Raw genomic sequence first — 27,581 nt, forward strand, 5'->3', positions numbered from 1 at the left:
GCTCCAGACGCGCAGGCTCAGCGGCCGTGGCTCAGTGGCCGTGGCTCACGGGCCCAGCCGCTCCGCGGCATGTGGGATCTTCCCGGACCGGGGCCCGAACCCGTGTCCCCGGCATCGGCAGGTGCATTCCCAACCACTGCGCCACCAGGGAAGCCCAGGTACACCATTTTATAGTGAAGGGAGGTTCAGTGACCTGGTAATCAAGACTCCACACAGCTCTTTTCTTGGTGGTTATGCATACTTAGCTGAGTTTCAGATGAAGAGGGGGCTCATTGCACATAGAATCAGAACAAAATGGCATGTTCTTATTTTATGTTTTTACCAAAACATATTAGCATGATGAAGGTACTTTAGTTGTTCGTACACTTTCAATGATTTCTTACAATTCCTATGCCCAAAGTCACACTGATGGATGACAGGTCTAAAGCGATTTTCTGTGGTTGCTAATTCATCCATCACTAATCTTATTAGGCTGTTAATTCCCAGAGGACATGACCAGTAGTAGACATAGTTTCCAAATGTTGAATGAATGTTATTCAGTGAAACCATGGGGTTATCCTTGGTCTAAAAGAAGATACCTCATTTTTCATTCATCACTGAACTTAATTTGTATAACCCCTTTTGACTATCACATCTAAGACTGACATCTTTAGTACATATTTTCATCTAGATGTAGTAGTAGTAAAGGGGGCTTTAGAATAGAATACATATGGCCGGCTTTAGAGGGGACAAGAGGTGAGCTTATCAGCAAAAAGTGGCATAATAATTTATTTGTTCCAGTAATTTTCCTCTATTTCTGTTAAAATTTTGCCGTTTCATTTCTGTTTCAAATCTATAATTCATCTTAAAAGTCAAAAGTGTATCTTGTTGAAGCCAGTTGCTTTATTTCCATCTGTATCTTTGGGTTCCCAGTTAGAGAGTGTCCTGTACCACGACGTGTGTTAGATATTGCTACTGGAAGTAACCTAGAATTTTCATGTGCTGAAATTCATCTCTTTATTGCAGCATGCAAAAATAAATAAATAAATGCTTGTTTTCTTTGAAAACAGATCATCTAAACGTCCCTAGCTGCCAAGTCTATTTGGGGGTTATTTGCAGGCTTAGGGGGTCTCCTTTCTTCCCTCATTATCCCTATCCTTGAGGGCCAGACCCCCTGCCTTGCACAACCCAGAGGGAAACCCGAGAGCTTTTAAAAAACAGCCCAATTTCTCGCCTTTGGAGAAGTGAGAAGAGTGCCCCGCCCCCATCTATGAAAAGAGGGATTTGATAGAGTTTCAATGTCTTCAAATCAAAGATTTAAGTCTCTAACCCCCCATCATCCAGGACCCCCCCAAGGCTTACGAACCCCCTCCCATCCCGCCCTAACTGCTTTGGACTGGCCCCAGAATCCTGGTCCCAGTCCACAGTTCCTGTGGGTCTGTACGCAGAATTCACAGAGGACCTGTGTTACTTCCCTTGCGAAGAAACAGAATTATGGTGAAAATTTAGGTGGAAACCATTTCATTTTTGGCTCCAAAAGAAGGGAAGCATGTGCCCAACCACCCCTGAGAAAAAGAACTTTCAGGGGCAAAGGAGCGAACAGGTAATTTAGAAGAAAAACAGAAAGTGGTCTCCGATTGCCCAGGACTTCCCTAGGAGTTGGGGGAATTGGGGAGGACTGGACGAGTAGTCTTTGTGGTTGCGGAAAAAATAAATGGAGAGCACGAAGCCTGAGGCTTCTCGGATCCTTTCCCGACCAAATTCGGGTGATTTGGTGCTGCGTATTTTAATATTTTCCCCCTTTTGTGAAGTGGAACAAACACAACTTGGGCGCACCGCGGCGGCTCAGAGCCTGCCAGCCAGGCGGGCGACCGGAGCACCAATCAGCGCGCGCCTGCGCTCTATATATACGGCGGCCCGGCCCAAGCGTAGTTCCATCGGCGACTTGCCACTTGTACCCGAGTTCTAGATCTTCAGCACTCAGCATGTCGGAGACCGCTCCTGCCGCTCCCGCCGCCGCGCCTCCTGCGGAGAAGACTCCGGTTAAGAAAAAGGCGTCCAAGAAGCCGGCCGGGGCGCGCCGGAAGGCGTCTGGGCCGCCGGTGTCCGAGCTCATCACGAAGGCTGTCGCCGCTTCCAAAGAGCGGAGCGGTGTGTCTTTGGCTGCGCTCAAGAAGGCGTTGGCAGCCGCGGGCTACGATGTGGAGAAGAATAATAGCCGCATCAAACTGGGTCTTAGGAGCCTGGTGAGTAAGGGCACTCTGGTGCAGACCAAGGGCACCGGTGCTTCCGGCTCCTTTAAGCTCAACAGGAAAGGGGCCACTGGGGAAGCCAAGCCCAAGGCTAAGAAGGCAGGTGCGGCCAAGCCCAAGAAGGCCGCTGGGGCAGCTAAGAGGCCCAAGAAAGCCACGGGTGCGGCCACCCCGAAAAAAGCCGCCAAGAAGACCCCGAAGAAGGCGAAGAAGCCAGCCGCAGCTACTGTGACCAAAAAAGTTGCCAAGAGCCCAAGGAAAGCTAAAGCTGCGAAACCCAAGAAGGCCGCCAAGAGCGCAGCTAAGGCAGCGAAGACCAAAGCCGCCAAGCCCAAGGTTGCCAAGCCCAAGAAGGCTGCCCCGAAAAAGAAGTAGGTTGTTAATCGTCTGCTTCTAAAACCCAAAAAGGCTCTTTTCAGAGCCACCACTGATCTCAAAAAAAAGACCTGTATACTCCTTCCGTACTTGCTGTTTCTGTATACCTATATCCCCTTTCGCCTTTTAATCTAAATCAAGGTTGCGCAGGAGTCGTTGCAGAAGGCTGCTCACGCTACCCTAAGATGGGCAGCGAGGGCTTGGCAGGGTGACTGCTGTGAGGTTGCAGGGCATAGACCCATCCCTGTGGGTTGCTCTTTGCTCTGCGGTGCTTTTGGTTAGTCTCCTGGTCAGCAATTACAAGTGCTGTCCGGAGGCTTGCGTACTTGGGCTATCCGCCTGCCCCGCTCCACTCCTGTGGACAGCAAATACAACCACAAAGAAATCCAGTCAGTTTCTTAGTCTTAACGGGATATTCCGATTGGGCTAAGAACTCATTCAAAAGTCCCGCCCTGCTCGCGGGTTGGCTCACTTCTCCAGCCCGTAATTTTCACCCTGTATTTAATTGGATGGTGGCCGGCCTCCATCCTTAGTCTCCAATGTTTGTTTTCCTTCCGTTGGGTTAGCACTATTCGCTTAATACAGAAATGTATCTGGTATTTCGGACATTTTCCATGTTTCGAAAGTCAAGTTGTTGGCTCTCGGGGGCGTTGGTATCATCCGATCCTGGGAGGAGGGTGGGTGCAGGCTCTCTTGCCTCGCATTCTTTTGTTAATTCCTGTGGGCTGTGGCAGCAAAGGAACATCTGAAAAACTGCTACAGCGGTGGCAATGACTCTTCCACCCAGGGCAAGGCTGGACCAGGGATCTTTCTGTTCCTCGCATCGTGTAACTTTCAACAAATGTGTGATGGATTTGGGCGCATGAAAAACAACTTTTAGTCGGCCATTTTGTCCTGGCCGGCCAGTCAAGGATCCTCATTTTAGGTGGACTTTAACATCAAAAAATCGAAGATGCTTTAAACGCATTTTTGTAACATTTGTAACACCCAACATTTTCTACGCGAAGGAGAAAAAATATATTGGTAAAGTTTTGGAAATTGTGTGTGTATTGGGGGGGGGGAGGTGATGTCTCTAATAAAGGGCTTTAGTTTTCATTAACGGTATTATATGTAGATTCTTTCATATTCATGGCATTCCTCCTGGGTAGAGAAAGTCCAGCGTCCTATTTCTATTCTGGTGGGCAGAGAATTTCTCAAGACAATTTCCCGGGTCAGGGGCTTCTGCAGACCTGCAGCTCAGTTCTTCAACCATTGCCACAAGGACGAATCTGTGAGTTGAGTTATTTCCTGCATTAGTGGTAGTGGCCATGGAGTTCATTCCTCGTCTTAGTCACTGTGTAGGAGAAACCAAGAGATCTAGTGGATAAAAAGAGTAGAATGGAGCCAAAGTGTGTAGAAAAGCAGAGATGAGAGGTGTACAGAGAGTGCTGCAAGATCTGGGTTCCTGACACCTCTTGAGTTCCTGGTTCTTTGAGCCACCTGAACTCCTGCCACCGGGGCTTCTCCACTTAATTCAGGTTGGGTCAAGTTGCAACAACCAGGAGACCTAATAAAGACACTCCAAATATAATCACAGATAGGGCTTATAGTAATAGCACCATGTACTTCTATGTTCCCTTTCTCCTTCAAATAATTTCAGTTCCACCCATTTGCTTGATTTTCACATCAGCTCTAAGAGGCAGGGAAGGAATCAACCTAAGCAAAGAGAGTTGATTCTCTAATTTTTCTTCAAACCTCTTGTGAATGCCCTTTGGGGTGTAAATTTATTGGGTTTATATACAGTTGATCCTATCATTGAATGTTTCCTGCAAATGTATTTGCATAGTTGAAACATGTCCTTTACTTTCAAGTAAAACATATTCCTCAAAAACAAATATAACCATTCTTTAGTAAGGCTTCAGGAAGAGTTAATTCACAGAGAGCTAAGTTATTGTTTAAAATCTCTAATTTTACCTAGTCTTTAGATAGTCTTCAACAATGTTTCCTCAATTTTGTCCGTGTTCTTTAATTTTGTTCCATTCCCTCACAACTGTTCACATAGTTTACCGGCTTGGGTCTAATAAGACATTCATTCAATTCTAAAAATTAGCTAGTTTAACGAAAAGGTCTTTGTCATGATTTTGTTTAGTTTATAAAACCTATATTTTATTTTGACATTATTAATATTATTTTCAGTATTCACTTATTATTATAAAATAATATTGGCAACAGCAATAATATACTCAAATAATTGGCCAAACATGGCTGGATTAGCCAAAAGTGGCAAAGAATATGAATACTGCATAAACTAAACTGCTGACTGATAATGATGAAAATTCATGAAATGTTCGTGTACGTTGGAAGTGTACGCAGAAATTAAAGGCTCCTTGTAAATGCATTATTGTAAAAAAATTTTTTTTCTGTGCATACACAGTGCTCTCATGGCTGAAAAATTAAATATCCCATTACTTCCCCTAGGCAGTGCTCTAGATATCATTTCTTCTAAGCCTGAGGGAGATATAAAAGGTAACTTTGTGGTTGAAATCCATGCCAGAGAGGGACAGGTCCAGTACAAGACGTGATTACATCATTAGAGAATTTCAGAAGGGAACAGGGATATAGGGCACAGTGGTAACAGCGATAGCGTTGACAGCTACCATTTCTTGAGCACTAATTTACGAGGGTGCCAAGTACTATTGCTGAACACTCTTCATTTATTTTCAAACACATTCTTGTCACAGCACCTTGAGGTAGGTGCCATTATTACTGAGGCTTGGCCACATTAAGGACATAATGAGTTAATATCTGATCAGTGAGCCAGTATAATTATCCTCCATGTATGAGCCACGTAAGTAATCAAAAATTTTCTAGTAGCCACATTTTAGAAAAGTAAAGCAAGTAAAATCTATTTTAATAATATTTTAACCCACTAAAATAAAAATATTTCAACAAGTCATCTAAGGTAAAAATATTAAGGAGATTTTAAGTTCTATTTTTCATACTAACTCTTTGAAATTTGGTATGTATTTTTACACTTAAGCTCATCTCAATTTGGACTAGCCGTGTTTCAAGCGCTCAATAGCCGCATATGGCTATTGGCTACCGTCTTGAACAATAAAGATCTATGTAAACGCTGAAAGGAACACACAAGAGAATACTTGCTCTGGAGTAGAATCTAGATGTTTCCAAGGAAATAATTATGCTGACCTGATCCTATAATTATGCTGACTCTATCTCAGAGTCCTGAGTCATCCGAGACCAGTGTTTCTCAACAGGGCACTTGCTGAGGTGTGGTATAACAGAGTGGTAGGAGGGCAAGGAAGGCCATGTGTAATTTGGAAAAGCATAGCCTGTGCTGAGAAGCAGATTTACCCTGAAGTTAATGAAACTCAAGTGTCAGACCCTGTACTTCCAAGGTCCTGGGAGGGGCCCCTGGGAGTATAGTATGTTCACTTGTCCTCATTTAAAGAATACTTTTTTTTTTAAATTGCAATGTTGACAGATTTTAATCACAGCTGGTAAAAACCATTTCTTTCCATTCAATCTTCTCTTCTGTTACAATTCACATTTTGTCTGATTATGCTGGGATGTTGATGAGAATATTTGGGACTTGAGAAAATTTACTTGCATCTATATTTTGTTTGGGGTTAATGACATATATAAAGTGATGTGCAGATGTGCTTATATATATTGATAGTTCAGTTGTTGCTAGCCAGTCTGATCTAAGAATGGCTTCAAGGAATACTCCTACTGCCCACTGATAAACTCACCTGGATTAATGGCAAGAAAATATGGGACTACATGTCATATATCCATGTACCCAGCACTGGGAGTGAATGCATAGGGGAGAATTGAGATTTGAAATGTATAGAACCAGAAGCTAGTCTGTGAAGAATTCTTCCAAATTTTACAATTCACATATGAAAGAAGCTTGACAGAGGATTTTCCAAATTTGAAAACAATCCTAAAAACTTGACATCACCTACAGTGCTTTGAAGCTGAAATTCTAAGTTATCAATGGAATAAAACAAATTGTGATCAACCACCCTAGAGGGAATACTGAATTCTCTTCCCACTGTCTACACTCTATAGAAAATATTACTAAACAATTTTCCTTTAAAGAGGGAATCAGAGTATGCTGTCAAAAATATAGGAAAATAAAGCATTGCAGTGTGTATTCAACTTAATGTGCTATTTTTCTGAATTTTGTGATAGCTATGGTTTTGTTTTTTCATAAAATTAGAATTTGTTAATGTTCTCATTATAAATATTCAGTATCTACTTTGCAATTTTGTTTGTAGTTTTAAGTCACCGCGTTGTGTAAGCGTTAAGCCTCAGAAAATCATCTGCTCCATCAGTTACATTGTGCATCAATATGTGGAAACTTTTTTAAAAAAATTAACATTTAAGTAAATGTTCTTTGTATTACAAGGAGGCATGAGTAAAAAAAGCTCTACAGTTGGTACCCTTCAGTATCTCAAACCCCCTTGATTTTCAGATGCATAGGCAAATCTTAAAGGTTACATAAATTTAGTGGATCTCTGCTGGTGAGTACTGAGGTCAGTTCCTATTGCCTGAGCTACAATTCCAGTTTGGGTAGACCAACTGACCTGAAGACAGTATTTTAATTATGAGAGATAATTCCCTGAATAACTCTAACCCGAATAAAGGCTTACTTTGGTTTTATGTATACTAAAGTCCCTTACTTGAGTTTTTACTATACGCTTTCCACCATTAGTGATTTCTAACGCCTCAGCAATCATGTCACAACCGCCTTTAAGTAAAATTGTGGGTGGCTCTTAAAAGAGCCTTTTTTCAATTAGGAAGATAATTTTCTTTAGGCTCTCTCTCCGCGGATGCGGCGGGCAAGCTGGATGTCCTTGGGCATGATGGTGACGCGCTTGGCGTGGATGGCACACAGGTTGGTGTCCTCGAAGAGTCCCACCAGGTAGGCCTCGCACGCCTCCTGCAGCGCCATCACGGCCGAGCTCTGGAAGCGCAGGTCGGTCTTGAAGTCCTGCGCGATCTCGCGCACCAGGCGCTGGAACGGCAGCTTGCGGATCAGCAGCTCCGTGGACTTCTGGTAGCGGCGGATCTCGCGCAGGGCCACCGTGCCGGGCCGGTAGCGGTGCGGCTTCTTTACGCCGCCCGTGGCCGGTGCGCTCTTGCGGGCCGCCTTGGTGGCCAGCTGCTTGCGCGGGGCCTTGCCGCCGGTGGACTTGCGAGCGGTCTGCTTAGTGCGAGCCATAACGAGCGATTGACCACACACCCACAGGCCTGTTGCAGGCTTAGGCAGTTGTCTTTAAATATAGTTAGAAGCATTCTGATTGGTCTTGTAGTTTTTCAAAAGTACCGCGCGATAAAACCATTGGCTGAAAGGTGACCGGGAAGGAGAATTAATTACTAGAGAATCTGATTGGATGAATCACTTTACCACCCATTCCCGGTGCCTTTTTTTGCCTCTGGGATCTGAAGGAAATTTCCTACGTTCTATTTCATCCTGCCGCCAACTACAGCGTGCATAACGAGACACTTAAGGACCATGTTAACTTCCGATTCAGTTGATGAGTTCCCCTGATATTCTCAATGTTCTCAGCGTGTCAATATTGACACGCTCGCGGGTTGTCAATACAGCTGGTCCACACACTAAACTGAGTACAATTGTTTTTTCTCCCCCAGACAGCTGGGTTAGGTTTAAATAAGTCTCGAACCGCCAGGACTGCCACTTTCTCTGGTCATCACAGCTCCCCTAACCCTGAGTTTTTCTTTTGTGAAACTACATGGCAGTGTCACTGGGTGGATGATTCAAAAAATCACGTGTAAAATTGATGACAGATACACACTGGACTGCAACCAAACTTTCGTCAGAAAAAAATAGATTTTGCTTAAATTTACAACCTTGAAAGCCCGAACAGGTTTACTACTGGCAAAAGGAAAATTTCTTTGCTTTTTGTTATTCTCAAGCTCGAGCGATGCTTCTGCCTCCTCTTTAGAAACGCTTTTGTTGACTACGGAAGTTTCACCCGGTACGCACTAAAATAATGCTTGTGGGAAGTCCAGTTTCCCTGGAAGTCAGCGTTTTGACGTCACTTTGTCTTTTACAAAACAGAGATAGATACCTGGCTACCAGCTTTTTAAATGAAAATGTAGATGGCTCTGAAAAGAACCACTAGACAGTTTATAAAAAAGAATTTCGTATTTTGTCTAGGCTTTACTTGCCCTTGGTCTTGCGGTGACTCTCAGTCTTCTTGGGCAGCAGCACAGCCTGGATGTTGGGCAGAACGCCGCCCTGAGCGATGGTGACTTTACCGAGCAGCTTGTTGAACTCCTCCTCATTACAGATGGCCAGCTGCAGGTGGCGCGGAATGACCCGCGTCTTGTCGCGGGTCGGGCTGCCCGCCAGCTCCAAAATCTCGGCCGTCAGGTACACGGGGGCCCCGACACCGACCCGTTTGGAGTAGTTGCCCTTACGGAGGAACCAGTGTACGCGGCCTACTGGGAACTGCAAACCGGCTGGAGAAGATCGAGTTTTAGCTTTAGCTCGAATCTTGCCTACTTATTCACCACGGCCAGACGTAATTACCTTATACAATTTAACAACAAACATTGTGAGCAAAAGGAATAAACGCTGGATGACATATGAACAAATCATTTTACAGACAGTACAGGGATGCCCCAGCAAGCTATCCGATTGGTCAAAAGTATGCTGTTTTTCTATCCAATAGAAAAACAAATTATGTATCCTTTATTTGCATAAACCACGCCCCTCCCGCCCTTAGTGAACCTGTACTACTCTTATCCAATCAAAAGTGAGACCTTTTGATTGTTCATTTGCGTTGAACGACTATAAATATATGGGTTCTGAACTCTTCACACTACTAGTTCTAGTTGTGGAGAAGGCGATTTAACGTTTACTACAGCTCTTCGGAAGAACTATGCCAGAACCATCTAAATCTGCTCCGGCCCCTAAAAAGGGTTCTAAGAAGACCATCACTAAGGCGCAGAAGAAAGACGGGAAGAAACGCAAGCGTAGTCGTAAAGAGAGCTACTCCATTTACGTATACAAAGTTTTGAAGCAGGTCCACCCAGACACCGGCATCTCATCCAAGGCCATGGGTATCATGAACTCGTTCGTCAACGACATCTTTGAGCGCATCGCGGGTGAGGCGTCGCGCTTGGCGCATTACAACAAGCGCTCCACGATCACATCTAGGGAGATCCAGACGGCTGTGCGCCTACTGCTCCCTGGGGAGCTGGCCAAGCATGCTGTTTCTGAGGGCACTAAGGCCGTTACCAAGTACACCAGCTCCAAGTAAGTGCTTGTGTAGGCACTTAATCCAAAGGCTCTTTTCAGAGCCACCCACTTTGTCGAAGAAGAGCTGAAACTTCCGTTTTTTTGATGATGAATGCAATTCTCTACTGGTTACATTTACTTTCAGGTGTTTTTTCCCGTGGTGTTGATAGTTGAAGCAGTTTTGGAGCCAGAGCCCCAAGCGACTTGGAAGGTTTACCGGCTTTAAAACACATGAGTTACTGTGTCGCATTACCCCCCCAAAAAAAACCTCATCTTTTCCCCAAGGATTAAACTTCCAGATGCTTATTAAGCTTATTAAGTTCACTCCTTTCTACAAAGCCTTCTGAAATTTCTAATGGTGATGGGAATGTCCCTCCTTGGTAAGGAAGCGGTTAGGGGATTTCAGAGTAGAGACCCTGAGGAGATGATTATCCAGGCTGTCTTTTCAGGGGTGGGGGCGGGGGGTAAGGGGGTGGGGGGCGAGGGGGAGGGGTGGGGGGCGAGGGGGACGAGGGGACGGGGGGAGGTGTGAGGGGGGCGACGGGGAGGGGATGTGGGGGAGGGGACGGGGTGTGGGGAGGAGGAGGGGGAGGGGAGAGGAGGGGTCCCGACGGAACAGAGGGCAGGTAGTTGCATTTTCTCCGGCAGCCTGAACTCCCCTGGGATTGTAGAAACAGTAAGCAAAATTGTTGTTCCTTTAACAAGCTGTGGGCACTTCTATAGGGTACTACCTCAAGCTCTCTTCACATGGTTGAAGTGAGATTTTCTAATTTCGCGTTAGAATTGTTTACTGATGGCAACAGCCAATCTAAAGCCGTTGCAATCTTTCTTTCATTCCTGAAATCTGGGCTCCCGTTTCTTGGGTCACTTACCGTTCAGGGATGCCACTAGAAGAGCTTGAAAGGGTGGCACTCCAGCTCGAGGAGGGACAAAGGATTTGAATTTCCCGCCCTCCCCATCTGGTGTCACCTCGTCGCAGACCGGGAGGGCCCCAGTTGGAGAGGAAAATGTGCTGATTTTTCTTGGAAACCTTTTTCAAAATACCCGCGACTCCAAAAATAATCCCGATGGGAAGGGCCTTGGTTGAGGAAAAGGAGTCAGTTACGGCTGGGCTAGGCCTGGGGCTGGGGGAGGGGAAAAAGCCGGGAAAAGGGGCAGCAGTTGACTGCCTATTAAAAAGGTTGGGAAAAGTCTTTTCCTTTGGTTTATGAGCACCGTATGTAGGTGACATACAACAGTGTGTCTGGATGAAGAAGTAAAACTTGAAGTAGAATTTCTCAAAAAGGACCACTTTTAAAAGAAAATTTAAATTTAAATGATCTTTTCCCAGCTCCCACACAAATCAGCTGACCGCTATATGAGAAGCATTTATCTCAGCGTACAGAAAACATAGTTGTGAAAGAGAAGCTTTTCTTAGAAGTTAAAATTTTTGCTTTTTAGATTATAACTACCCCCTCATCCCGTAAAACAAAAATATTGAACTCAAGCTGCAATTTAAGAATCACCCCCTGGAGGAGTGAGATCTGGGAAATAATATCTCAGCCTCTTCAAAATGATCTCCTGAGATAAGAATTATTTTTTTCCCCATCTTGTCTTTCATAATATTTGCCTACTTGCTTGCTTCTATCTTTCTTCTCTCCTCTCTCCCGCTTCTTCCTAATAGTTGATATTTTACCTAAAACTATACCCTTAAATAAGAAGCCCAAACCAAAACCTGGGTCCCCTAAACTCAAAGCTAGGCCCTTTTGACATCTATACTGATACCTGGCTGGTCTTTAACAAGCAAAAAGGAAATTAAAAATCAGATTCCTGGACTCAGGGCTAGACTCCAAAACTATGTGGGGAATTGTGAGAAGCCAGAAATAAAATTCATACATCTCCCCAGCTGATTCTGATGAGGCACCAACTTTGCTCATTTAAGTGTTTTTATGACGGCTGGTTTAGAATCCTAGTTGAGAATTCTAACATATGTGTCTCTTGGTCTTAATATATGTTGATTATCTTTATTCACTCAAATGGAGACTTTGGTATGACAGTGATCTTTTTTTAAAATAAACTTATCCTGGGCATTTTGGGTATTGTTATGAGACTCTAGATCTTATTTAAATTTATGGTTTTAAGAGACCTCCCCCCCTTCCCAGCCCCCTTCCCGCCTGGGGTAGGAGGGGCACTGCCTCATTGTCAGGTGGGAGTGGCGTCCAAGTTTCTTGCTCAGCCTGTTTGACATTGACAGGGAAGAGGTGCCTCATTATTGCTGTGTAGGGGGTGGAAGTCCAGGATCCCCATGTGGCCTCTGTAGGAGGGGGAACAATTTTCTTCGGTTGGTGTAATAATTAAACTGATACGGCAGTGATGGGTTTCAGGGCAGGCCTTCCCAAGATGTGCCACTTTGGCATGCAGAGAATTTAGAGCTGAAAGCAATCAAGGCCCAAAAGATGCAGGAAGAAACTCTGACCTTCCCCCTAAATGCCTAAAAGAATTTTAGATAGAGAACCTGTTCCAGGAAGGCAGGTCTCACCCTAGATAACTACAGTATAATTTGAACGAGGTGTGCAGACAGGGGGGAACCTAGGAAAGACTGTTCATTAAAATTTTTTTCTGGGTGCCATTGTTTCTGTTTGGCCCAGCAAACATTTGTTCACAAAACATTTTCTTTTTTTTATCTTCTTGTGAATTGCCTTCCTACCCTTTGAAGTCCCAAGCCCATAACCTCTTCTCTCAGATGGCATAAGCCTCAACTGCCTAACTTGTCCTTGGGTCTCATTTTTCTTATTGTGTCCGACCCACAAATGAAATGAAATTTAATTTTTTCCTGTTAATTTGTCTCATGTCAATTTAATTCTTAGACCAGCCAGAAGAACCTAGAAGGGTAGAGGAAAATTTTTTCCTCCCCAGCGACCCCAAGGGCACACCATGCCATCACCTAGAACACTCTGGCACTATTTATTTATGTTGAATAAATGCTAAATGTACATCTTTTTCGAGTTGTTAACCCTTCTAATTCACAGTGATTACTCTTCTCCATGTGCTCTTATAATATTTATTGCTTAAAACCTTCAGTTTTGGATGCAAAAAATGCTGTACTATTTAAACTTCAGGTATACAACCCCCCCAGCTCCCCGCCCCCTGCCCTTTTCACAAGAGAGTATGAAGTCTTCAAGGCAGCATCTGAGATACCTTTTTACATCTGCATCACGGGTTTTGAAACATTTCAGACACTGAGCCAGTGTTGATGTATACTGCTGTTGTCCATGGTGAAGATAATAATAAATAATAAAAAGGAAGTGAATATTGTTAAGAGAAAACGTCATAGGAGTCAAAAGACTTGAGAGAAGGTAAAAAAGAAACAGGAAATGAGCATCTTTACTCTCCTGCTTGGTTGCCTGGATCAAAATATAGTTCTCTGACCGAGTTGGTTTAGAAGTAATTTTCTCACACCCAGGCTCTTGTTCCTTTTACCATCCTGTTAGTTAGTAGACTTTTAGGCTGGAGTCCTCAAAAATTCCTGTAATAGTAATCCGCCTCCATCTGGGCCCCATCTATTTCTATTTCATGGACCATTAAAAGAAAAAACGGCAAGATCTCCCTCGGTAATTTATCTTAATTTTATGTTCCTCAACATGAGAGCGTAAGACCAAACACCCTGTAGTAATATTAATATAGTGCTTTATAGTCGTATACTGTAATCTCATTTTGAGTATTTATGTGCTGTAGGGTGTTTGTTCTCTCATTCTTAGGAGTCCTTATGTGCTGCAAAATTTTCACTCTAACTGCAAGAAGTTCAGTACGATATGGAGAATGATGGAGGAGTTTTCTAAAGTAATTAGAATCCTGTGTGTGGCAGCCAAGTGAGAAAAGAGGGAGGGTAGGAAGGTTGAGAGTGGCACTGGGGAACGACGACAAAGTTTTTCAGACAGGATTTTGTTGTCCTTGGTCCCATTAACCTTGGCAAAGGCAAACAAACTGGGTCTCTCTCAGTTTTGCAATCTCTAAAATGAGGACAGTACTCACTCTACATACCTCCCAGGTGACCCTGGAAGGCTTCATAGGTAAGCTGTGAATGAAACGGAAGACTTGCTGGATCATCCAGTTCTTGCCTTCAGTTTTCATTGTTCAGATAGTTTAAGACTTGGGCCGGGACAAAAAATTTTTTGTTTCCTCTTCTCCCTCTTTCCTGTCAAAAGAGTTAAAGAGTTAGAAGAGTTAAAGTAACACTGGGCATAGAAGTACCTACCTCTTAAATATTGTTTCTAAATTGTGCTGCGTTTATTCCTTTCCAAAAATCATGAGTCACAATTTCAATAGCAAAAAGTCAGAACAATAAGAATAATCACTCCTGCTTCTGATTGCATTTAAGAACAGTGCTTTGAAAAAACCAAATAGACTCCATTATTAACAGTATTAAAAGCCCACCAGACTGTATGAGATTGGAGCAAACAGGAAACTCACACTAGACGGAAGTCTTGTATGCAAATGAAGGATGCAGGTTCTGATTTCCTATTGGTTCTTAAATAGTAGCCAATGGGACAATAGCACAAGCCTACCTCTGGTTAATATAAATATTTCTCTCACCGCTGTGTTGTTTATTGTTTGCTTTTTATTTTGAAGGTTTTTGAGTTGTGGTCTGTTATGTCTGGTCGTGGTAAACAGGGTGGCAAGGCTCGTGCTAAGGCTAAGACCCGCTCCTCGCGAGCTGGGCTCCAGTTCCCCGTAGGCCGGGTGCACCGCCTGCTCCGCAAGGGTAACTACTCCGAGCGTGTCGGTGCCGGGGCGCCGGTGTACCTGGCGGCGGTGCTGGAGTACCTAACGGCTGAGATCCTGGAGCTGGCGGGCAACGCGGCCCGCGATAACAAGAAGACGCGCATCATTCCGCGCCACCTGCAGCTGGCCATCCGCAACGACGAGGAGCTTAACAAGTTGCTGGGGCGCGTGACCATCGCTCAGGGCGGTGTCCTGCCCAACATCCAGGCGGTACTGCTCCCCAAGAAGACTGAGAGCCACCACAAGGCCAAGGGCAAGTAAAGTGTTTATTACTTTTGCACGGCAATTTTGTTATCCATTATCCAAAAGAAAAAAAAAGGTAACTTACAAAGGCTCTTATCAGAGCCACCCACCTTTTTCGTTTAAAGAGCTGTCATGCTTTTCAGTTCTGCCCATATGAGGGTTGTGACATCAGGTGAAAAATCACAGCTCATAAGTGAGTGTCCCGAGGGAAGTCAGTAAAGAGTACGTGCGAAATGACTGTGAGGAAAGCCACACGAGTTTAAATTGACCGGATTAACTACAGGTGAATCAGTTTATAGTCAAACTACTTTCCTCTTTGTTCCAGCGGTGACTTTTGTAAAGTTTTTCGCACTGGAGTGAGGAAAGTATACTCACTTTCAGTATAGTGAAAAGCACTGTATTTAAAGTTAACCTTCAACATTTTTTGTTGACTTAAAGGAACACCCAAAACCTCTGCATCTATTCAACTTTATAAAAACATTACACATTTCCTGAAGGGATTGAGTAAATTACTAGATCCTTGGTACTTCGCCCTCGTGTCAGAAACATCTTCCTGACTCCACAATGTTTGTGCCAGACTCAGGAAAATCTCAGTATCATTTTAGATGGCAGCCCATCTAATTTTTCTAAGCACTTCCAAAATATCTTTGGTGGTTGTACTTAAAAAAAACGAAAAAGAGGGTTTCCCTGGTGGCGCAGTGGTTGAGAGTCCGCCTGCCGATGCAGGGGACACGGGTGCGTGCCCCGGTCCGGGAAGAGCCCACATGCCGCGGAGCGGCTGGGCCCGTGAGCCATGGCCGCTGAGCCTGCGCGTCCGGAGCCTGTGCTCCGCAACGGGAGAGGCCACAACAGTGAGAAGCTCGCGTACCGGAAAAAAAAAAAAATTACACAAAAAATCAATCCGTTGGCGGTGCCCGCGTTGCTTTGTGTAATTTTGCTGTACGTTTTGGAAGCGAAAGCGTAATAAAATGACGTCAGGGCGTCGGAGTCGCTATTGTTAAAGGGCAGGGTTTAAGATTCATTCACCAACCCGAAAGCAGCTCTTAATTCTTCCGGGGCCAGGCACAGAAATGGACCAATCAGAGGAGGGCGCGGGTACTTTCGAATGTTCTTGGGTCCAATAGTTGGTGGCCTGGCTGTATAAAAGAAGGACGGCTGAGTGCTTTTCCTTGGCATTTGGGAGAACACCCGTCGTGGGGTTTTGTCATGGCTCGCACCAAGCAGACCGCTCGCAAGTCCACCGGCGGCAAGGCGCCGCGCAAACAGCTGGCCACTAAGGCGGCCCGGAAGAGCGCGCCGGCCACGGGCGGCGTGAAGAAGCCGCACCGCTACCGGCCCGGCACGGTGGCCCTGCGCGAAATCCGCCGCTACCAGAAGTCCACGGAGCTGCTGATTCGCAAGCTACCGTTCCAGCGCCTGGTGCGCGAGATCGCGCAGGACTTTAAGACCGACCTGCGTTTCCAGAGCTCGGCCGTGATGGCGCTGCAGGAGGCGTGTGAGGCCTATCTGGTGGGGCTCTTCGAGGACACCAACCTGTGTGCTATCCATGCTAAGCGCGTCACTATCATGCCCAAGGACATCCAGCTTGCCCGCCGCATCCGTGGTGAAAGGGCGTAAACTTGTTTTTCCATTAAGTGCCAATCTTAGACCCAAAGGCTCTTTTCAGAGCCACCTACAACTTCATCTTGAAGAGCTGTACTGTAAGGAAGTAAAATCCTCTTAAGGGTGGGTAAGGGTAGAATTCTTCCTGTCCCAACTCCTTCCGCCGCAGCCAGACGTTCCTGGAGTTGTAAGTGAGGCGAAGGTCTAACCATATTTCCTTAACAGGTAGCCATCTAAGCATAGTTTATCAAACCTTATTTAATTATAGCCCTGCTTGGAAATAGTCCAGTTGATTGTATTGCTTTATCTCACATTGCTTTTGTCTCTTCTAGGGCTATGTACCATGGTATGCTATGCTGTACAATTTTTTCACAGTTCTTTGCTGTAGTTGTTACTCAAATATAGGACTTTAGCCATTTGACTCAGTGATGTTGCTTTTACGTTTTTTCGGTTTGGGGATTCAGCACTGGGTGAAAAGTGACACATGGGATAGTGACCAAATGTAAGAAGAAAAATAACCTTTTTATTGTGTAGCTTTTACACTATATTTTACAAACTATAAAATACAGAATGCTGAAAAACATGACAGCCACCAATTCTGAAGGCTTTGCTTCAGTTTTTTCCATACCCTATTCCTAGTAGTCTGCCTACCTCTGAGATGAGAATTGATTCACCTTGCTAAAATAATTTGCCCAACTCCCACCTAAAACAAAACCCACAAAATACACAGTAATGGGTGTTGTGTTGTTCACTTGGATTTATTTACATTTCAGGGTTTCAATAAAAACTTTTGGTTTACAAAATAATGTTTTTTAATGACAAAGATATTTCTCTCTGTGTATGTTGTTTTATTTTAACATTTTATTTTTTCCAGACTAGTATAAGCCTCTGCCTGGCACAGACCTTTGTTACCCGTATAAGAGGTCTGTCAGAGGCACCAATGCCCTTGGCTTAAACCAAGGTGATTTTGCCCCTCAGCTTTTGGCCCCTGCTGAAGTCCAGGTATCTTGGTTTTTCTTGTTTATTGCTGTGCTGGCTCTTATGTACACTGTTTGACTTTTTCCTTTAATATTTTATGTATCTTGGGAAAAAAGTTTTATGTACAGGGCCTGATAGGATAGCTTTTAAAAAGTAAAAGTGCCCATTGCTGTCTGAGGATCAGATAGGCAGGGGACAATGGCTGGGACTGGCTGATCCTTCCCCTCCCCAGCCAAGGAACATGGATTTGGCTTTAAGTCTTCATTTACTTGAGCCCCTCAACAGAACAACTGTGCAGTATCTAGGGTAAAAAAGGTTAACACAGTCTTACAATTCATAACCTTGTTAATTTTTCTAGGGTATACTCTGCAAGCTGGCAGCATCTGGATGCTAGCTTACCCGGGTTCATATCCCAGCTTTACTACTTAATGTGTCATCTTAGACAAATCAATTTCCCCATCATCAGAAAAATGGGGGTAACACTACCCACTTCGTAGGGTTGTTATTAGAATAATATGCATCAAGTTTGGGACACATAGCATCATATAAATGCTATTAATTTTCCTGAACTGTGTATCATTTTCTCTCATACTCTAGGATTTTTCAAAATTTGAAATAAAGACAAACTTTAGCTTCTAAATTTCCTTTTTACTTGGCATTACTTACTTGCATAGATTCTGCTCAGTTTAGAAATAAAATTCAGACATTTTAAAATCAAACGTGGAAGAAAATAAAATTTGTGAAAGAAAATTTACTGAACACTTTGAACAGGGGGATGGTACCAGCATTTTAATATCATTGCATTAAGCATCTATTATTTTATATTAGGGGAGTGACTAAGGTCAGGCTGAAGACAAAAGGGGGTGTTTACTGTACAGATTGTATCTTTTAAATGGCTGCTGCAAGGTCTTCAGTCAGAAAGGGTTTTTCTTACCCAGGCCCACAGAGTGATGTTACACCACAGGTTGAAGTTTACAGCTAATGCTGTTGGAGTCTAGAATGAGTTTTGGTTTGTTATAAAGTCTCTCAAAGGAAAGGAGGAGGAAGTCAAGGTCAGGGTAAATTTTTCAGACTTAAAAATTTAGTAGTAGCCTTTCCAGTTGTCCCAGTAGAAGTGAGTTACTGCTCAATGAGTGTTTTCAAGAGATTTAACACAACAGTGGGAAACTGGTATGGAGATTTGAACAGCACCCCAGGCTTGACTGCAGGAAAGCTAGAAGCCTGAGATTGTCAGTGCACCTTGGGAGAGGGCCCAAAGGAACATATTTGGACCCACCATGTTTAACATGTCGTATGAAAAACAAAACAATGCTGTGATACTTTGTGCTTTATTAGATGCTGTGATTTAAAAAAAACAATCCTCATGAGTAAATGCATATTTGTGTGATTGATACTGTGTTAGGAGTAAAGATGAGACCTCAGGGCAATATCTCAAGTCCAGGAAGATTCTTTAAGAAATAATACCAACTGAAAACAAGTCACATTTACATAGGACTTCATGGGCCAATCTCTGTTCCAATGCTTTGCTTACAATAGCTAAATTAAATCTTCACTAGAGTTCCATCAGTGTTATCATTACCCAGTTTTACAGATAAAGAAAACAAAGGCAAGGTTAAAGGTCACACAGCTGTAGGGAAGGAAAAATAATTTTCCCTCTATGAGACCTCTGAAATAAAAGACAGATTAACAAGACAAAAACAAAACAGAAGCCCTCATGTATATGTGGGAGATACCCAGGGAAAAATGAGTAACTCCTCAAGGTGGCTTAAAATTCAGACTTAAACACCATCTTAATAGGGAAGAGGGGTTGGGGGGTGGTATGTATGTAGGCCTCTTAGGGGAGAGTAAATAATTTTTAGGAAAGATGATTGGGCCCTTAGAAGAATAGATGGGAGAGGTATGACAGGATAAAATAAAATTATGTTTAAGGCAGGACAAGGCTCATTTGGGCCACTACCCCTCTTTAGGGTGCAATGTGCACATTACAGATTGACCAGACTTCCTTAGAAGACACAGGAATGCCTGCTTCATTGAAAAGAGCAATTTTCTCCTGGTTCCAGCAAGGTAACTCCTTAGGGGATAACATTCCTTTCTCAATCCTGTAAGGGATTGTGATGCCCCACTACTCACAAAGGTCTGGACTATGTAGACTCAATATGTAACTTTGATATACGATTCTTTGTCTCAAAAACTTATATAACTGTGCTTTGACCTCTGACAAGCAGAACGGTCCTCAGAGTTTTCTGGAAGACTGTCTCCCAGGTTATAATCCTCAGGTTGGCTCTAATAAAATCCTCTATTTCTTTTAGATTGACAATTAATTTTTGTGGACAATAGTTTGTGCCAAGGTTTGTCTGCATGTGGTGTCAATTTTTAGTGTCCTTTCCTCAGGTAAGTGTCACTCTTCCCTAGTTAATGAAACTCCTTGGGAAGGGATTTATGACAATTGAGTTCCTTTTGGAGGATCTGTCTTTAGGCAGATAATGGGAGTTCAGAGAAATCTTCCCTCTGCATTTGCTGTTCTGCTACAGCTCAAAATAATCAACATACCTATAAGGGAGGGAAAATAACTTTCCTTCTACCCTTCTAAATTCTTGGCTGAGAACCACTGTATAAAAGGTAGATTAACAAAAGAAAAGCAAACAGAAGCTTAATAACATGTATACCTCACGTAGGCTTGAGAAATACCTAGAAAAACTGAGTAAACTCCCAATACTGACCCAAGCCACCACCTTAAATACCATCTTCGGCTAAGAAGTGGGTGGGAGCCAGTTATGAGAGGTTACCAGGAAAAGGAACAACGAGGGTAAGGTTGTTATACAGAATTAATTCTAGTGCCTCCTCATTGATGAGATTCTCTGGTGATTTAGTCATCCTTCTCTTCCTGGTACAGAGAAAAAGACACAATTTAAAATTCCCTTTATAAATGTAAATGTCCCTCACAAAAGAGTAAATTCTACTCTGTTTTTAGAAATGTTTTTGTGTATGGTGTTTTTAAAAAAATAATCAGCTCAAAAATACTCCTTCTGCCAAAGAAGCATATGGGAGCGGGGGAATGGGGAGTCATATTCTGCTACCCTTAGCAACTAACAATCACTTCCTCCTGAATAAGAAAGTACAGTATTTGCCATAAAATACTGTATAAGCCTCCACTAGAATTCTCAGCCGAAGAAATAAACAGCCTCAGATGCAGAGCAAAGGGAGCAAAACAATCCAGAGTTTAAAAGTGAACCTCTTTACTAGCTTCTCTCTCCCACAGTCATTGGATCACTGCCGAGAGGGGCGGAGCCAAAGGGGCGCGGTCAGTGCCTCTTTTCCCGCCTGCGCTTTCAGTTCTCAACGAGGTCCGACTCTAGCTTATAATTACTCTTGACCAAGCAGTAACCTGTTGCATCCTGTACGTTTGCGAGAGTTTAGACAATCATGTCTGGACGCGGCAAAGGCGGCAAGGGTCTGGGTAAGGGAGGCGCTAAACGCCACCGCAAGGTTCTGCGCGACAACATCCAGGGCATTACCAAACCAGCTATCCGTCGCCTGGCTCGGCGTGGCGGTGTGAAGCGCATCTCCGGCCTCATCTACGAAGAGACCCGCGGGGTGTTGAAGGTATTCCTGGAGAACGTGATCCGGGACGCCGTCACCTACACCGAGCACGCCAAGCGCAAGACTGTCACTGCCATGGACGTGGTCTACGCGCTCAAGCGCCAGGGACGCACTCTCTATGGCTTCGGTGGCTAAAGGCTCATTCTATACATTTTTTTTTAAAGGCCCTTTTCAGGGCCGCCCACCTCCGCTCAGGAAGAGCTGTATGCGACTTCCGTGTTCAAAACGTATCTGTTGGAAAAAAAAGTGGTTCTGTTTTAAGGTTAACGTGGCCTTATCTACAGGCCAAACTGTTCGCTTTCACTGCCGGTCTCCATCAGCCAATCTTTGGGCACCTGCTAAGAGTAGGGGTACCTTCGCCTAATCAGGCCGCAAGTGCTCGCTTGTGGGTGGGGCTATACTGGACTAAGGAAAGCTAATGAGAGGGGTTTGAAAGTCTCGGTAACCGCAATGAAGGACTTATGGCCCGGCGTTCCCGGCTTTTTCTAGTGGGAGGGATCCTGCCTACCCCACATCGTCTGTAAAAGGAGCGACAACTGCCAGCCGGAGTTTCGTCGAGGAGGCAGTTTCTTGGGAAGCGGGCATTACTGAATCGCCCGCCGCCGATCTTGTTTTTGGTCCTGGGAGGGACCAGTAGATATTTGTACAAATTGCCAGAACCTGCGAGGGTGCTGCTTCGCTCACAAGAAGTCAGAAGCCGGATCAATTAAAATACATTGCGAGCAAGACGCCAGCTGGTAGTTCCTAGTGTATTTGCCTTTAGCAATGTCAGGAAAGATCTGCCTTCTATGATCTCTCCATTCCCAGCACCTCCCCGTCCTCCGCTGCGTCGCGCCCCAGACCTTGGCCTCAGGTACCTCTAGACTTTGAGCCAGGCATCATGCTGAGTGTCGTCACCCCCCGTAAAGCCAGTGATCTCGGGTTTAAAAATGCCTCGGCATTGCTGATTTTTCATCCTCAGGCTGGGGGCCCTCCCTAAGCCTCTAGCTAAGCAGAGTTTGTAAATTCCCGTTTACTAGACTAAGGGAGTCTTCTGAACCCCTAGGCCTCTGTCAGGGCCTTTGAGCTTGTAAGGGAGAAGCTCCCTCCTTTGTGGTTAAGTGGCTCTCTTGCACCTTCACCTTCCTTCCAGCTCATCTCTTTCCTCTGTCTGCAGTAAACTGTATTTTTTTAATGAAACTTTCAAACATGACAATATGGTTATTATAAAAGGTTTTTTAAAATATGTCCTCAAATTGATAAGCCAGCTAACTGAATAATCAGCGTCTTTGATTTAATGTTTGAAAAGGGTGTACTGATGGCTACTTTAGAAAACACTTTGCTGCCTGGTTACTCTGCTAATGTCTCTCTCTTGACACCTGACTAGGTGGTTGGGAAAGCGAGATTCTAAAGTTCAGGTGGGAGGTCTGGACTAGATACAAATTTTGGGACTCATCAACATACAAACGGTGAGACTGGATGAGATCACTAAGAACTTAAACATGGTTTAATGCAGCACATTGTTTGTAATAGTAAAAGAGTGGAAACAATGTAAATTGTCATGAGAAGGGACCAGATAAAATATTATCTATATCCATAAAATGGTGTTTTGGTTCAGGCTGCTATAATAAAAACACCATAGACTGTGTGCTTTAACAACAAACATTTCTCACAGTTCTGGAGACTGAAGTCCAAGATCAAGGCACTGGACAGATTCAGACAGATCTGGTGTCTGATGACCCATTTCCTGCTTCATAGACTGCTGTCTTCCCTTGTGTCCTTTTATGGCAGAGTTGAATGAATGCATGCATGAATTTTCTACACAAGCATTCAGGCCCTCTCCCACCCCCCTAGCCCACCAGAGGGCTGCCATAATTGATCCCCCATCTACAATTCCTTGACTTGGCACTGTCTGAATCAGTCAGCATGCCAGGTTTTCTCTGGCTCTTAGGAATGATGCAGGAGTGGCAAATCAGGCAGCATTATCTTTGTTCTGAACAAGGACTTCATGACTGTTAGGCCTGAGGAAGGCTCACAGGTTTTTCACTCAGGTAGTTGGTGTGACTAAAATGAGTGTGATACTATCTACACGGCTTATGAACTAAAAAAAACAGGCCAACCAAAACAGAAACTGGTCTATGGAGCAACCACACCTCCCTCCAGTGCAGGAAAACTATCCACATACTTCATTACATACGCTCTGAATGGAGGACAGGAAATTCTAATTTGCTTACTGGTGTACCCCAATGCCTACAACAGTATCAGGCACATTACGTGAAATCAATACATATCTCCTGACAGACACCAGGGCACCAGCTAAGGAAAACATAAAGTGACCACTATCCCAACCAGGCCCATTTTTGCTCCTCTGGTCATCTAGAATGCAGACTTGAACTCTCCCCATTGTCAGTTTAAATTAAGCCAGGCTCTGTACTTTTATCATTCCCCCCAAAATCTTGGAGGACAGTTATCAGGTGGGAAATGGGACCAAAAAAGCTAGGAGAATTATTGACTGAAACTAACACACTGAGGCTGAAATCAGCCTTCTATAAAAATGATACAAAAAGGAACCCAATGACAGAGGCATTTGTGAATATCTTTTTAGATGAGGATAAGCTGTTTTCCTTTTAGCCAACTTCAAGTGAATTCACATCCTTTCTCCAGCTGAGTTCTAAAGTCTGGTATGCTACTGGAATATATAATTGGACTAGGGACATTCTTGCTTAAAACCTCCTGTGGCTATAATGACAGACTAGACCAAGCAGGCCATACTTTCAACTTTAGCAAGAGAACCTCTTCACAGACCAACAGTGTCTACCCTACAAACAATCTCCTGCTACCCTGCCTGGTGATTATATATGTGTGTGTATATATACACACACACATACATATACATATATGTAAAACAGCTTTATTGAGATATAACTTACATACCATAAAATTCACCCACTTTAAGTGTACAACTCAATGGATTTTAGTATATTTACTTAGTTGTACAACCATCACTACAGTCTATTTAATTTTAGAACATTTCCATCACCCTTATTTCCATTCCTCTGTGAAGTAAGGAAAAAAGTACAGCTAACTGCTGAGGGCTGTGTTGACACCGAAAGAGAAGGAAGTGCGTTTTCTTCGTAAACGAGATTTTAATTTCGCCTGAATTCAATGCCCTGGGTTTGCTGGCAGTCTGAATTTTTTTTTTTTCCTGCGGTACGCGGGCCTCTCACTGCCGCGGCCCCTCCCGTTGCGGAGCACAGGCTCCGGACGCGCAGGCTCAGCGGCCATGGCTCACGGGCCCAGCCGCTCCGCGGCACGTGGGATCCTCTCGGACCGGGGCACGAACCCGTGTCCCCTGCATTGGCAGACGGACTCTCAACCACTGCGCCACCAGGGAAGCCCTAGAGATTATTTTTTTAATCGAGACAAATCATCCTATTAGAGGCGGTAATTTCAGTACTGTTCTCAGGACATGACTGAGAGCCATTCAGCTGTCTCGTCGGAGTCTATTTCATAACCCGTAAAAACAAATTTAAAAAATTCTCTAAATAAGGGCTTTGGCGTTTCTCGCCCGATTTCCCATCCCCCAAATTTGGGTCGCCGCGGGGAACCACATGAGATCATCAGTTCTGATTGGTTGAAATCCATGAATGGGGCTTGCTGATTGGGCAGTGCTTCTCTTTGTTCCTGCAAACCGATTCAAGTTTCTCGCCATACTTGGTTCTTTTCCACTTTTCTTTACTAAGTTGGGAGTATCACCTTTCCCCCCTACCTGTGTCCAGTGAATGGAGGCGAGAGTGGGAGTTACATGGATATATAGACATTAATCTCCGCAATGTTTTCTGACTCAGTAGTTTTCATTTTAACCACACCATTGAGCTGCAGACTCCTGTGCCTTGGCTAATGGTTACAGCTTTCTTTTATGAGTAGTTGGGTGGCCCTGAAAAGGGCCTTTGGTTGAGAAATGCTAACTCTTGATGGCGAAATCGGAAAGCTTAATTAACCGCCGAAGCCGTAGAGAGTACGTCCCTGGCGCTTAAGCGCATAGACCACGTCCATGGCGGTGACAGTCTTGCGCTTGGCGTGCTCGGTGTAGGTGACGGCGTCCCGGATCACATTCTCCAGGAACACTTTCAGCACCCCGCGGGTCTCCTCGTAGATGAGGCCGGAGATGCGCTTCACACCGCCACGCCGGGCCAGACGGCGGATGGCAGGTTTGGTGATGCCCTGGATGTTGTCGCGCAGAACCTTGCGGTGGCGCTTAGCGCCTCCCTTACCCAGACCCTTGCCACCTTTGCCGCGTCCAGACATGGTTTCGAGAGAAGCAAACCAACAGCAACTGACAAAAGAAGGGAGAGCCGATCCTTATATACCTACCACCTCTCCCCCGCCCAACTCCCCCAGAGAGAATGGAAAGCGCGCAAACCGGAAGTGTGACGCCAACAGTCCCCTCCCTTAATCCCGCCTCCAAGCCCCGGGAACTTACGCGAAAGGGCGGGAAGGGCGGGGCGGGTGGGGCAGGTGGAAAGCGGTCAGTTTGACCAATAGTCTTTGCTTCCTTGACTGGGCTACTGTTGTAACTACAGTACTTGGAGGAATTAGGCTTAAGAGGAAACATGATTCCAAATATCCTAAGTAGAAGAAATACTTAAAAAGGCGAAAATTTATTATTAATAAATTTTGATAATCGTAAAAATATCAAGATCAAAGTTAGAAACGTAAAAATGTTTATACTCATACTATTCCTGTGTTTCACAACTAATACAAGGCCATGTTTTTAAAATGCTCTGCAAATGCCAATCATTTCGCGTGCCTCTGAAACTCTGGCTCTTTACTAAGGTAAGAGAAAACAGTATTATTTACATAAACTTAAAAAGGGCCAGTGTGTTCGCATACGTAGTGGATATTTAGACAAAAATTATACATAATCCGACAAGTGTTGATGCATGTCTATTCATTCCCAAGCAGATGCAAAGTTATATACTGAACAACTTGAGTTGGAAAGTTAGTTTCTTACAGCCCTTACCTGAAAACGTGGGTGGCTCTGAAAAGAGCCTTTGGTTGAAATTTCAGAGAAAATTTGTAATTATGCCCGCTCCCCGCGGATCCGGCGGGCTAACTGGATGTCCTTGGGCATGATGGTAACACGCTTAGCGTGGATGGCACACAGATTGGTGTCCTCGAAAAGCCCCACCAGATAGGCTTCGCATGCCTCCTGCAGTGCCATCACCGCCGAACTCTGGAAGCGCAGGTCGGTCTTGAAGTCCTGGGCAATCTCACGCACAAGGCGCTGAAAAGGTAGTTTACGGATAAGAAGCTCCGTGGACTTTTGGTAGCGGCGGATCTCGCGCAAGGCCACCGTGCCGGGTCGGTAGCGGTGGGGTTTTTTCACGCCCCCGGTAGCCGGCGCACTCTTGCGAGCCGCCTTGGTGGCCAGCTGCTTGCGAGGCGCTTTGCCGCCAGTGGACTTACGAGCAGTTTGCTTAGTGCGAGCCATGACAAGTGACACATACACAGACGTCCCGAATATTGGCGCAGAAACATTGCCCAGCAGTTTGCTAGTATTTATAGTACCTAAGGTGAAGTGATTGGGCGAGAAAAATGTTTAAGTATTACGTTACAAGCTCTGATTGGTCTACATTTAAACTTTCCAGAAACCGTGCAGTTTCGTTGGCCACTACGTTATATCCTCGGCTCTTTTCAAATTGTTTTTTTGTTCTTTTCCGCCCACGATTTTCATGAGAATGCAATGCCTTGAGCGTTACTTTTTCGAAAAAACAGACCTTAACTTCATTGGAACTGTATATTTATTTAGGTTCTGGAGGGGAGGGGAGAGTGAGAGAATATTGCCCTAATGTACTCTACATTCCCTGCTCGATAACCCGATAACGGATTACAAATTTCCAAAACCATTTCACAAAAAAAGAAATCCCTCTGTAACGCTTAAACTGACTGAGAAACTTCTCTGAAACCTACAAGATGTAAATTCAAGCATAGTAAAATCAAACTAGCGTTTCCAGAAATATCTCCTGTAACAAGGTACTTCTTTGTTAAGTGTTGTTTATGCTCTGACTTTACACTTGGAACTTCCTGAAACTTAAGTTTTCTAAAGTTTAGAATACATTTAGCCAGGTACAACGCCGGACACACAATCACGCCATGCACAACGTCTCAGAGTTTACCTATGAGGAGCAGGCGAGGGACTAGGGCCTATGAATGGATTACGGACCAAAACGAGGACAGCTTAATATTGCCAACGACTGTTCCTATATGTCACGTAAAATAGTCGACTTTAAGAACACCGAATGAGGACCTTTTAGACGAAGAGGCGGTAACCCAGACTCTACCTTCTCATTGGCTAAGTTTGTTATACTGGGTAGCCATTAAGAAAGGAGATCTAGCATCCTTCATTTGCATGGAGCGTTTCTATTGCATTTGAAGCAGTTTAACCCATTAGACACGGGAGGTACAAATTATCTAAACAAGAAAATTCTGCATGCATATTTTCTCTTTTAAAAGCTTTGTTTGATTAGAAGCCACGT

At 44.3% G+C, this 27,581-nt stretch overlaps 8 protein-coding genes and 1 pseudogene across 8 annotated transcripts; 5 read left to right on the plus strand and 4 right to left on the minus strand.

Moving 5' to 3' along the window:
• Positions 1-1,424: 1,424 nt before the first annotated feature.
• Positions 1,425-6,794, plus strand: H1-2 (H1.2 linker histone, cluster member). Its single transcript, XM_060308214.2, has one exon. It carries the CDS (start codon positions 1,965-1,967, stop codon positions 2,604-2,606), a length of 642 nt encoding a protein of 213 aa, XP_060164197.1. The 5' UTR covers positions 1,425-1,964; the 3' UTR covers positions 2,607-6,794.
• Positions 6,795-7,422: 628 nt separating this feature from the next.
• LOC132598134 (histone H3.1) lies at positions 7,423-7,833 on the minus strand. The gene has a single exon (XM_070046802.1). The coding sequence runs from the start codon at positions 7,831-7,833 to the stop codon at positions 7,423-7,425; it is 411 nt and encodes a 136-aa protein (XP_069902903.1).
• A 963-nt stretch (positions 7,834-8,796) lies between these two features.
• LOC115865992 (histone H2A type 1-D-like) lies at positions 8,797-9,192 on the minus strand (annotated as a pseudogene).
• Positions 9,193-9,489: 297 nt separating this feature from the next.
• On the plus strand, positions 9,490-10,218 carry LOC115866057 (histone H2B type 1-B-like). Its single transcript, XM_030881225.2, has 2 exons — positions 9,490-9,897; positions 10,025-10,218. Exons 1-2 carry the CDS (start codon positions 9,521-9,523, stop codon positions 10,044-10,046), a joined length of 399 nt encoding a protein of 132 aa, XP_030737085.1. The 5' UTR covers positions 9,490-9,520; the 3' UTR covers positions 10,047-10,218.
• Positions 10,219-14,014: 3,796 nt separating this feature from the next.
• H3C1 (H3 clustered histone 1) lies at positions 14,015-26,538 on the minus strand. Its single transcript, XM_070046804.1, has 2 exons — positions 26,066-26,538; positions 14,015-14,053 (listed from the first exon to the last, which is right to left on the minus strand). Exon 1 carries the CDS (start codon positions 26,534-26,536, stop codon positions 26,126-26,128), a length of 411 nt encoding a protein of 136 aa, XP_069902905.1. The 5' UTR covers positions 26,537-26,538; the 3' UTR covers positions 14,015-14,053; positions 26,066-26,125.
• LOC115866059 (histone H2A type 1-B) lies at positions 14,509-14,901 on the plus strand. Its single transcript, XM_060308217.1, has one exon. It carries the CDS (start codon positions 14,509-14,511, stop codon positions 14,899-14,901), a length of 393 nt encoding a protein of 130 aa, XP_060164200.1.
• H3C2 (H3 clustered histone 2) lies at positions 16,090-16,500 on the plus strand. Its single transcript, XM_070046803.1, has one exon. It carries the CDS (start codon positions 16,090-16,092, stop codon positions 16,498-16,500), a length of 411 nt encoding a protein of 136 aa, XP_069902904.1.
• Positions 20,877-22,213, plus strand: LOC115866072 (histone H4). Its single transcript, XM_030881241.3, has one exon. It carries the CDS (start codon positions 20,887-20,889, stop codon positions 21,196-21,198), a length of 312 nt encoding a protein of 103 aa, XP_030737101.3. The 5' UTR covers positions 20,877-20,886; the 3' UTR covers positions 21,199-22,213.
• Positions 24,877-25,350, minus strand: H4C1 (H4 clustered histone 1). Its single transcript, XM_070046805.1, has one exon. It carries the CDS (start codon positions 25,348-25,350, stop codon positions 25,039-25,041), a length of 312 nt encoding a protein of 103 aa, XP_069902906.1. The 3' UTR covers positions 24,877-25,038.
• Positions 26,539-27,581: the final 1,043 nt, after the last annotated feature.

Source organism: Globicephala melas, chromosome 11 (genome assembly GCF_963455315.2).
Source record: "Globicephala melas chromosome 11, mGloMel1.2, whole genome shotgun sequence".
Classification (NCBI taxonomy): Eukaryota; Metazoa; Chordata; class Mammalia; order Artiodactyla; family Delphinidae; genus Globicephala; species Globicephala melas.

Excerpts from the sequence above, each read along its gene's own strand:
- H4C1 (XM_070046805.1), bottom strand. The coding sequence starts at position 25,350 with ATGTCTGGACGCGGCAAAGGTGGCAAGGGTCTGGGTAAGGGAGGCGCT.
- LOC115866057 (XM_030881225.2), top strand. The coding sequence starts at position 9,521 with ATGCCAGAACCATCTAAATCTGCTCCGGCCCCTAAAAAGGGTTCTAAG. Across the intron at positions 9,898-10,024 it reads ACCAAGTACACCAGCTCCAA|GTGTTTTTTCCCGTGGTGTT; the intron begins GTAAGTGCTTGT and ends ATTTACTTTCAG.
- LOC115866072 (XM_030881241.3), top strand. The coding sequence starts at position 20,887 with ATGTCTGGACGCGGCAAAGGCGGCAAGGGTCTGGGTAAGGGAGGCGCT.
- LOC132598134 (XM_070046802.1), bottom strand. The coding sequence starts at position 7,833 with ATGGCTCGCACTAAGCAGACCGCTCGCAAGTCCACCGGCGGCAAGGCC.
- LOC115866059 (XM_060308217.1), top strand. The coding sequence starts at position 14,509 with ATGTCTGGTCGTGGTAAACAGGGTGGCAAGGCTCGTGCTAAGGCTAAG.
- H1-2 (XM_060308214.2), top strand. The coding sequence starts at position 1,965 with ATGTCGGAGACCGCTCCTGCCGCTCCCGCCGCCGCGCCTCCTGCGGAG.
- H3C1 (XM_070046804.1), bottom strand. The coding sequence starts at position 26,536 with ATGGCTCGCACTAAGCAAACTGCTCGTAAGTCCACTGGCGGCAAAGCG.
- H3C2 (XM_070046803.1), top strand. The coding sequence starts at position 16,090 with ATGGCTCGCACCAAGCAGACCGCTCGCAAGTCCACCGGCGGCAAGGCG.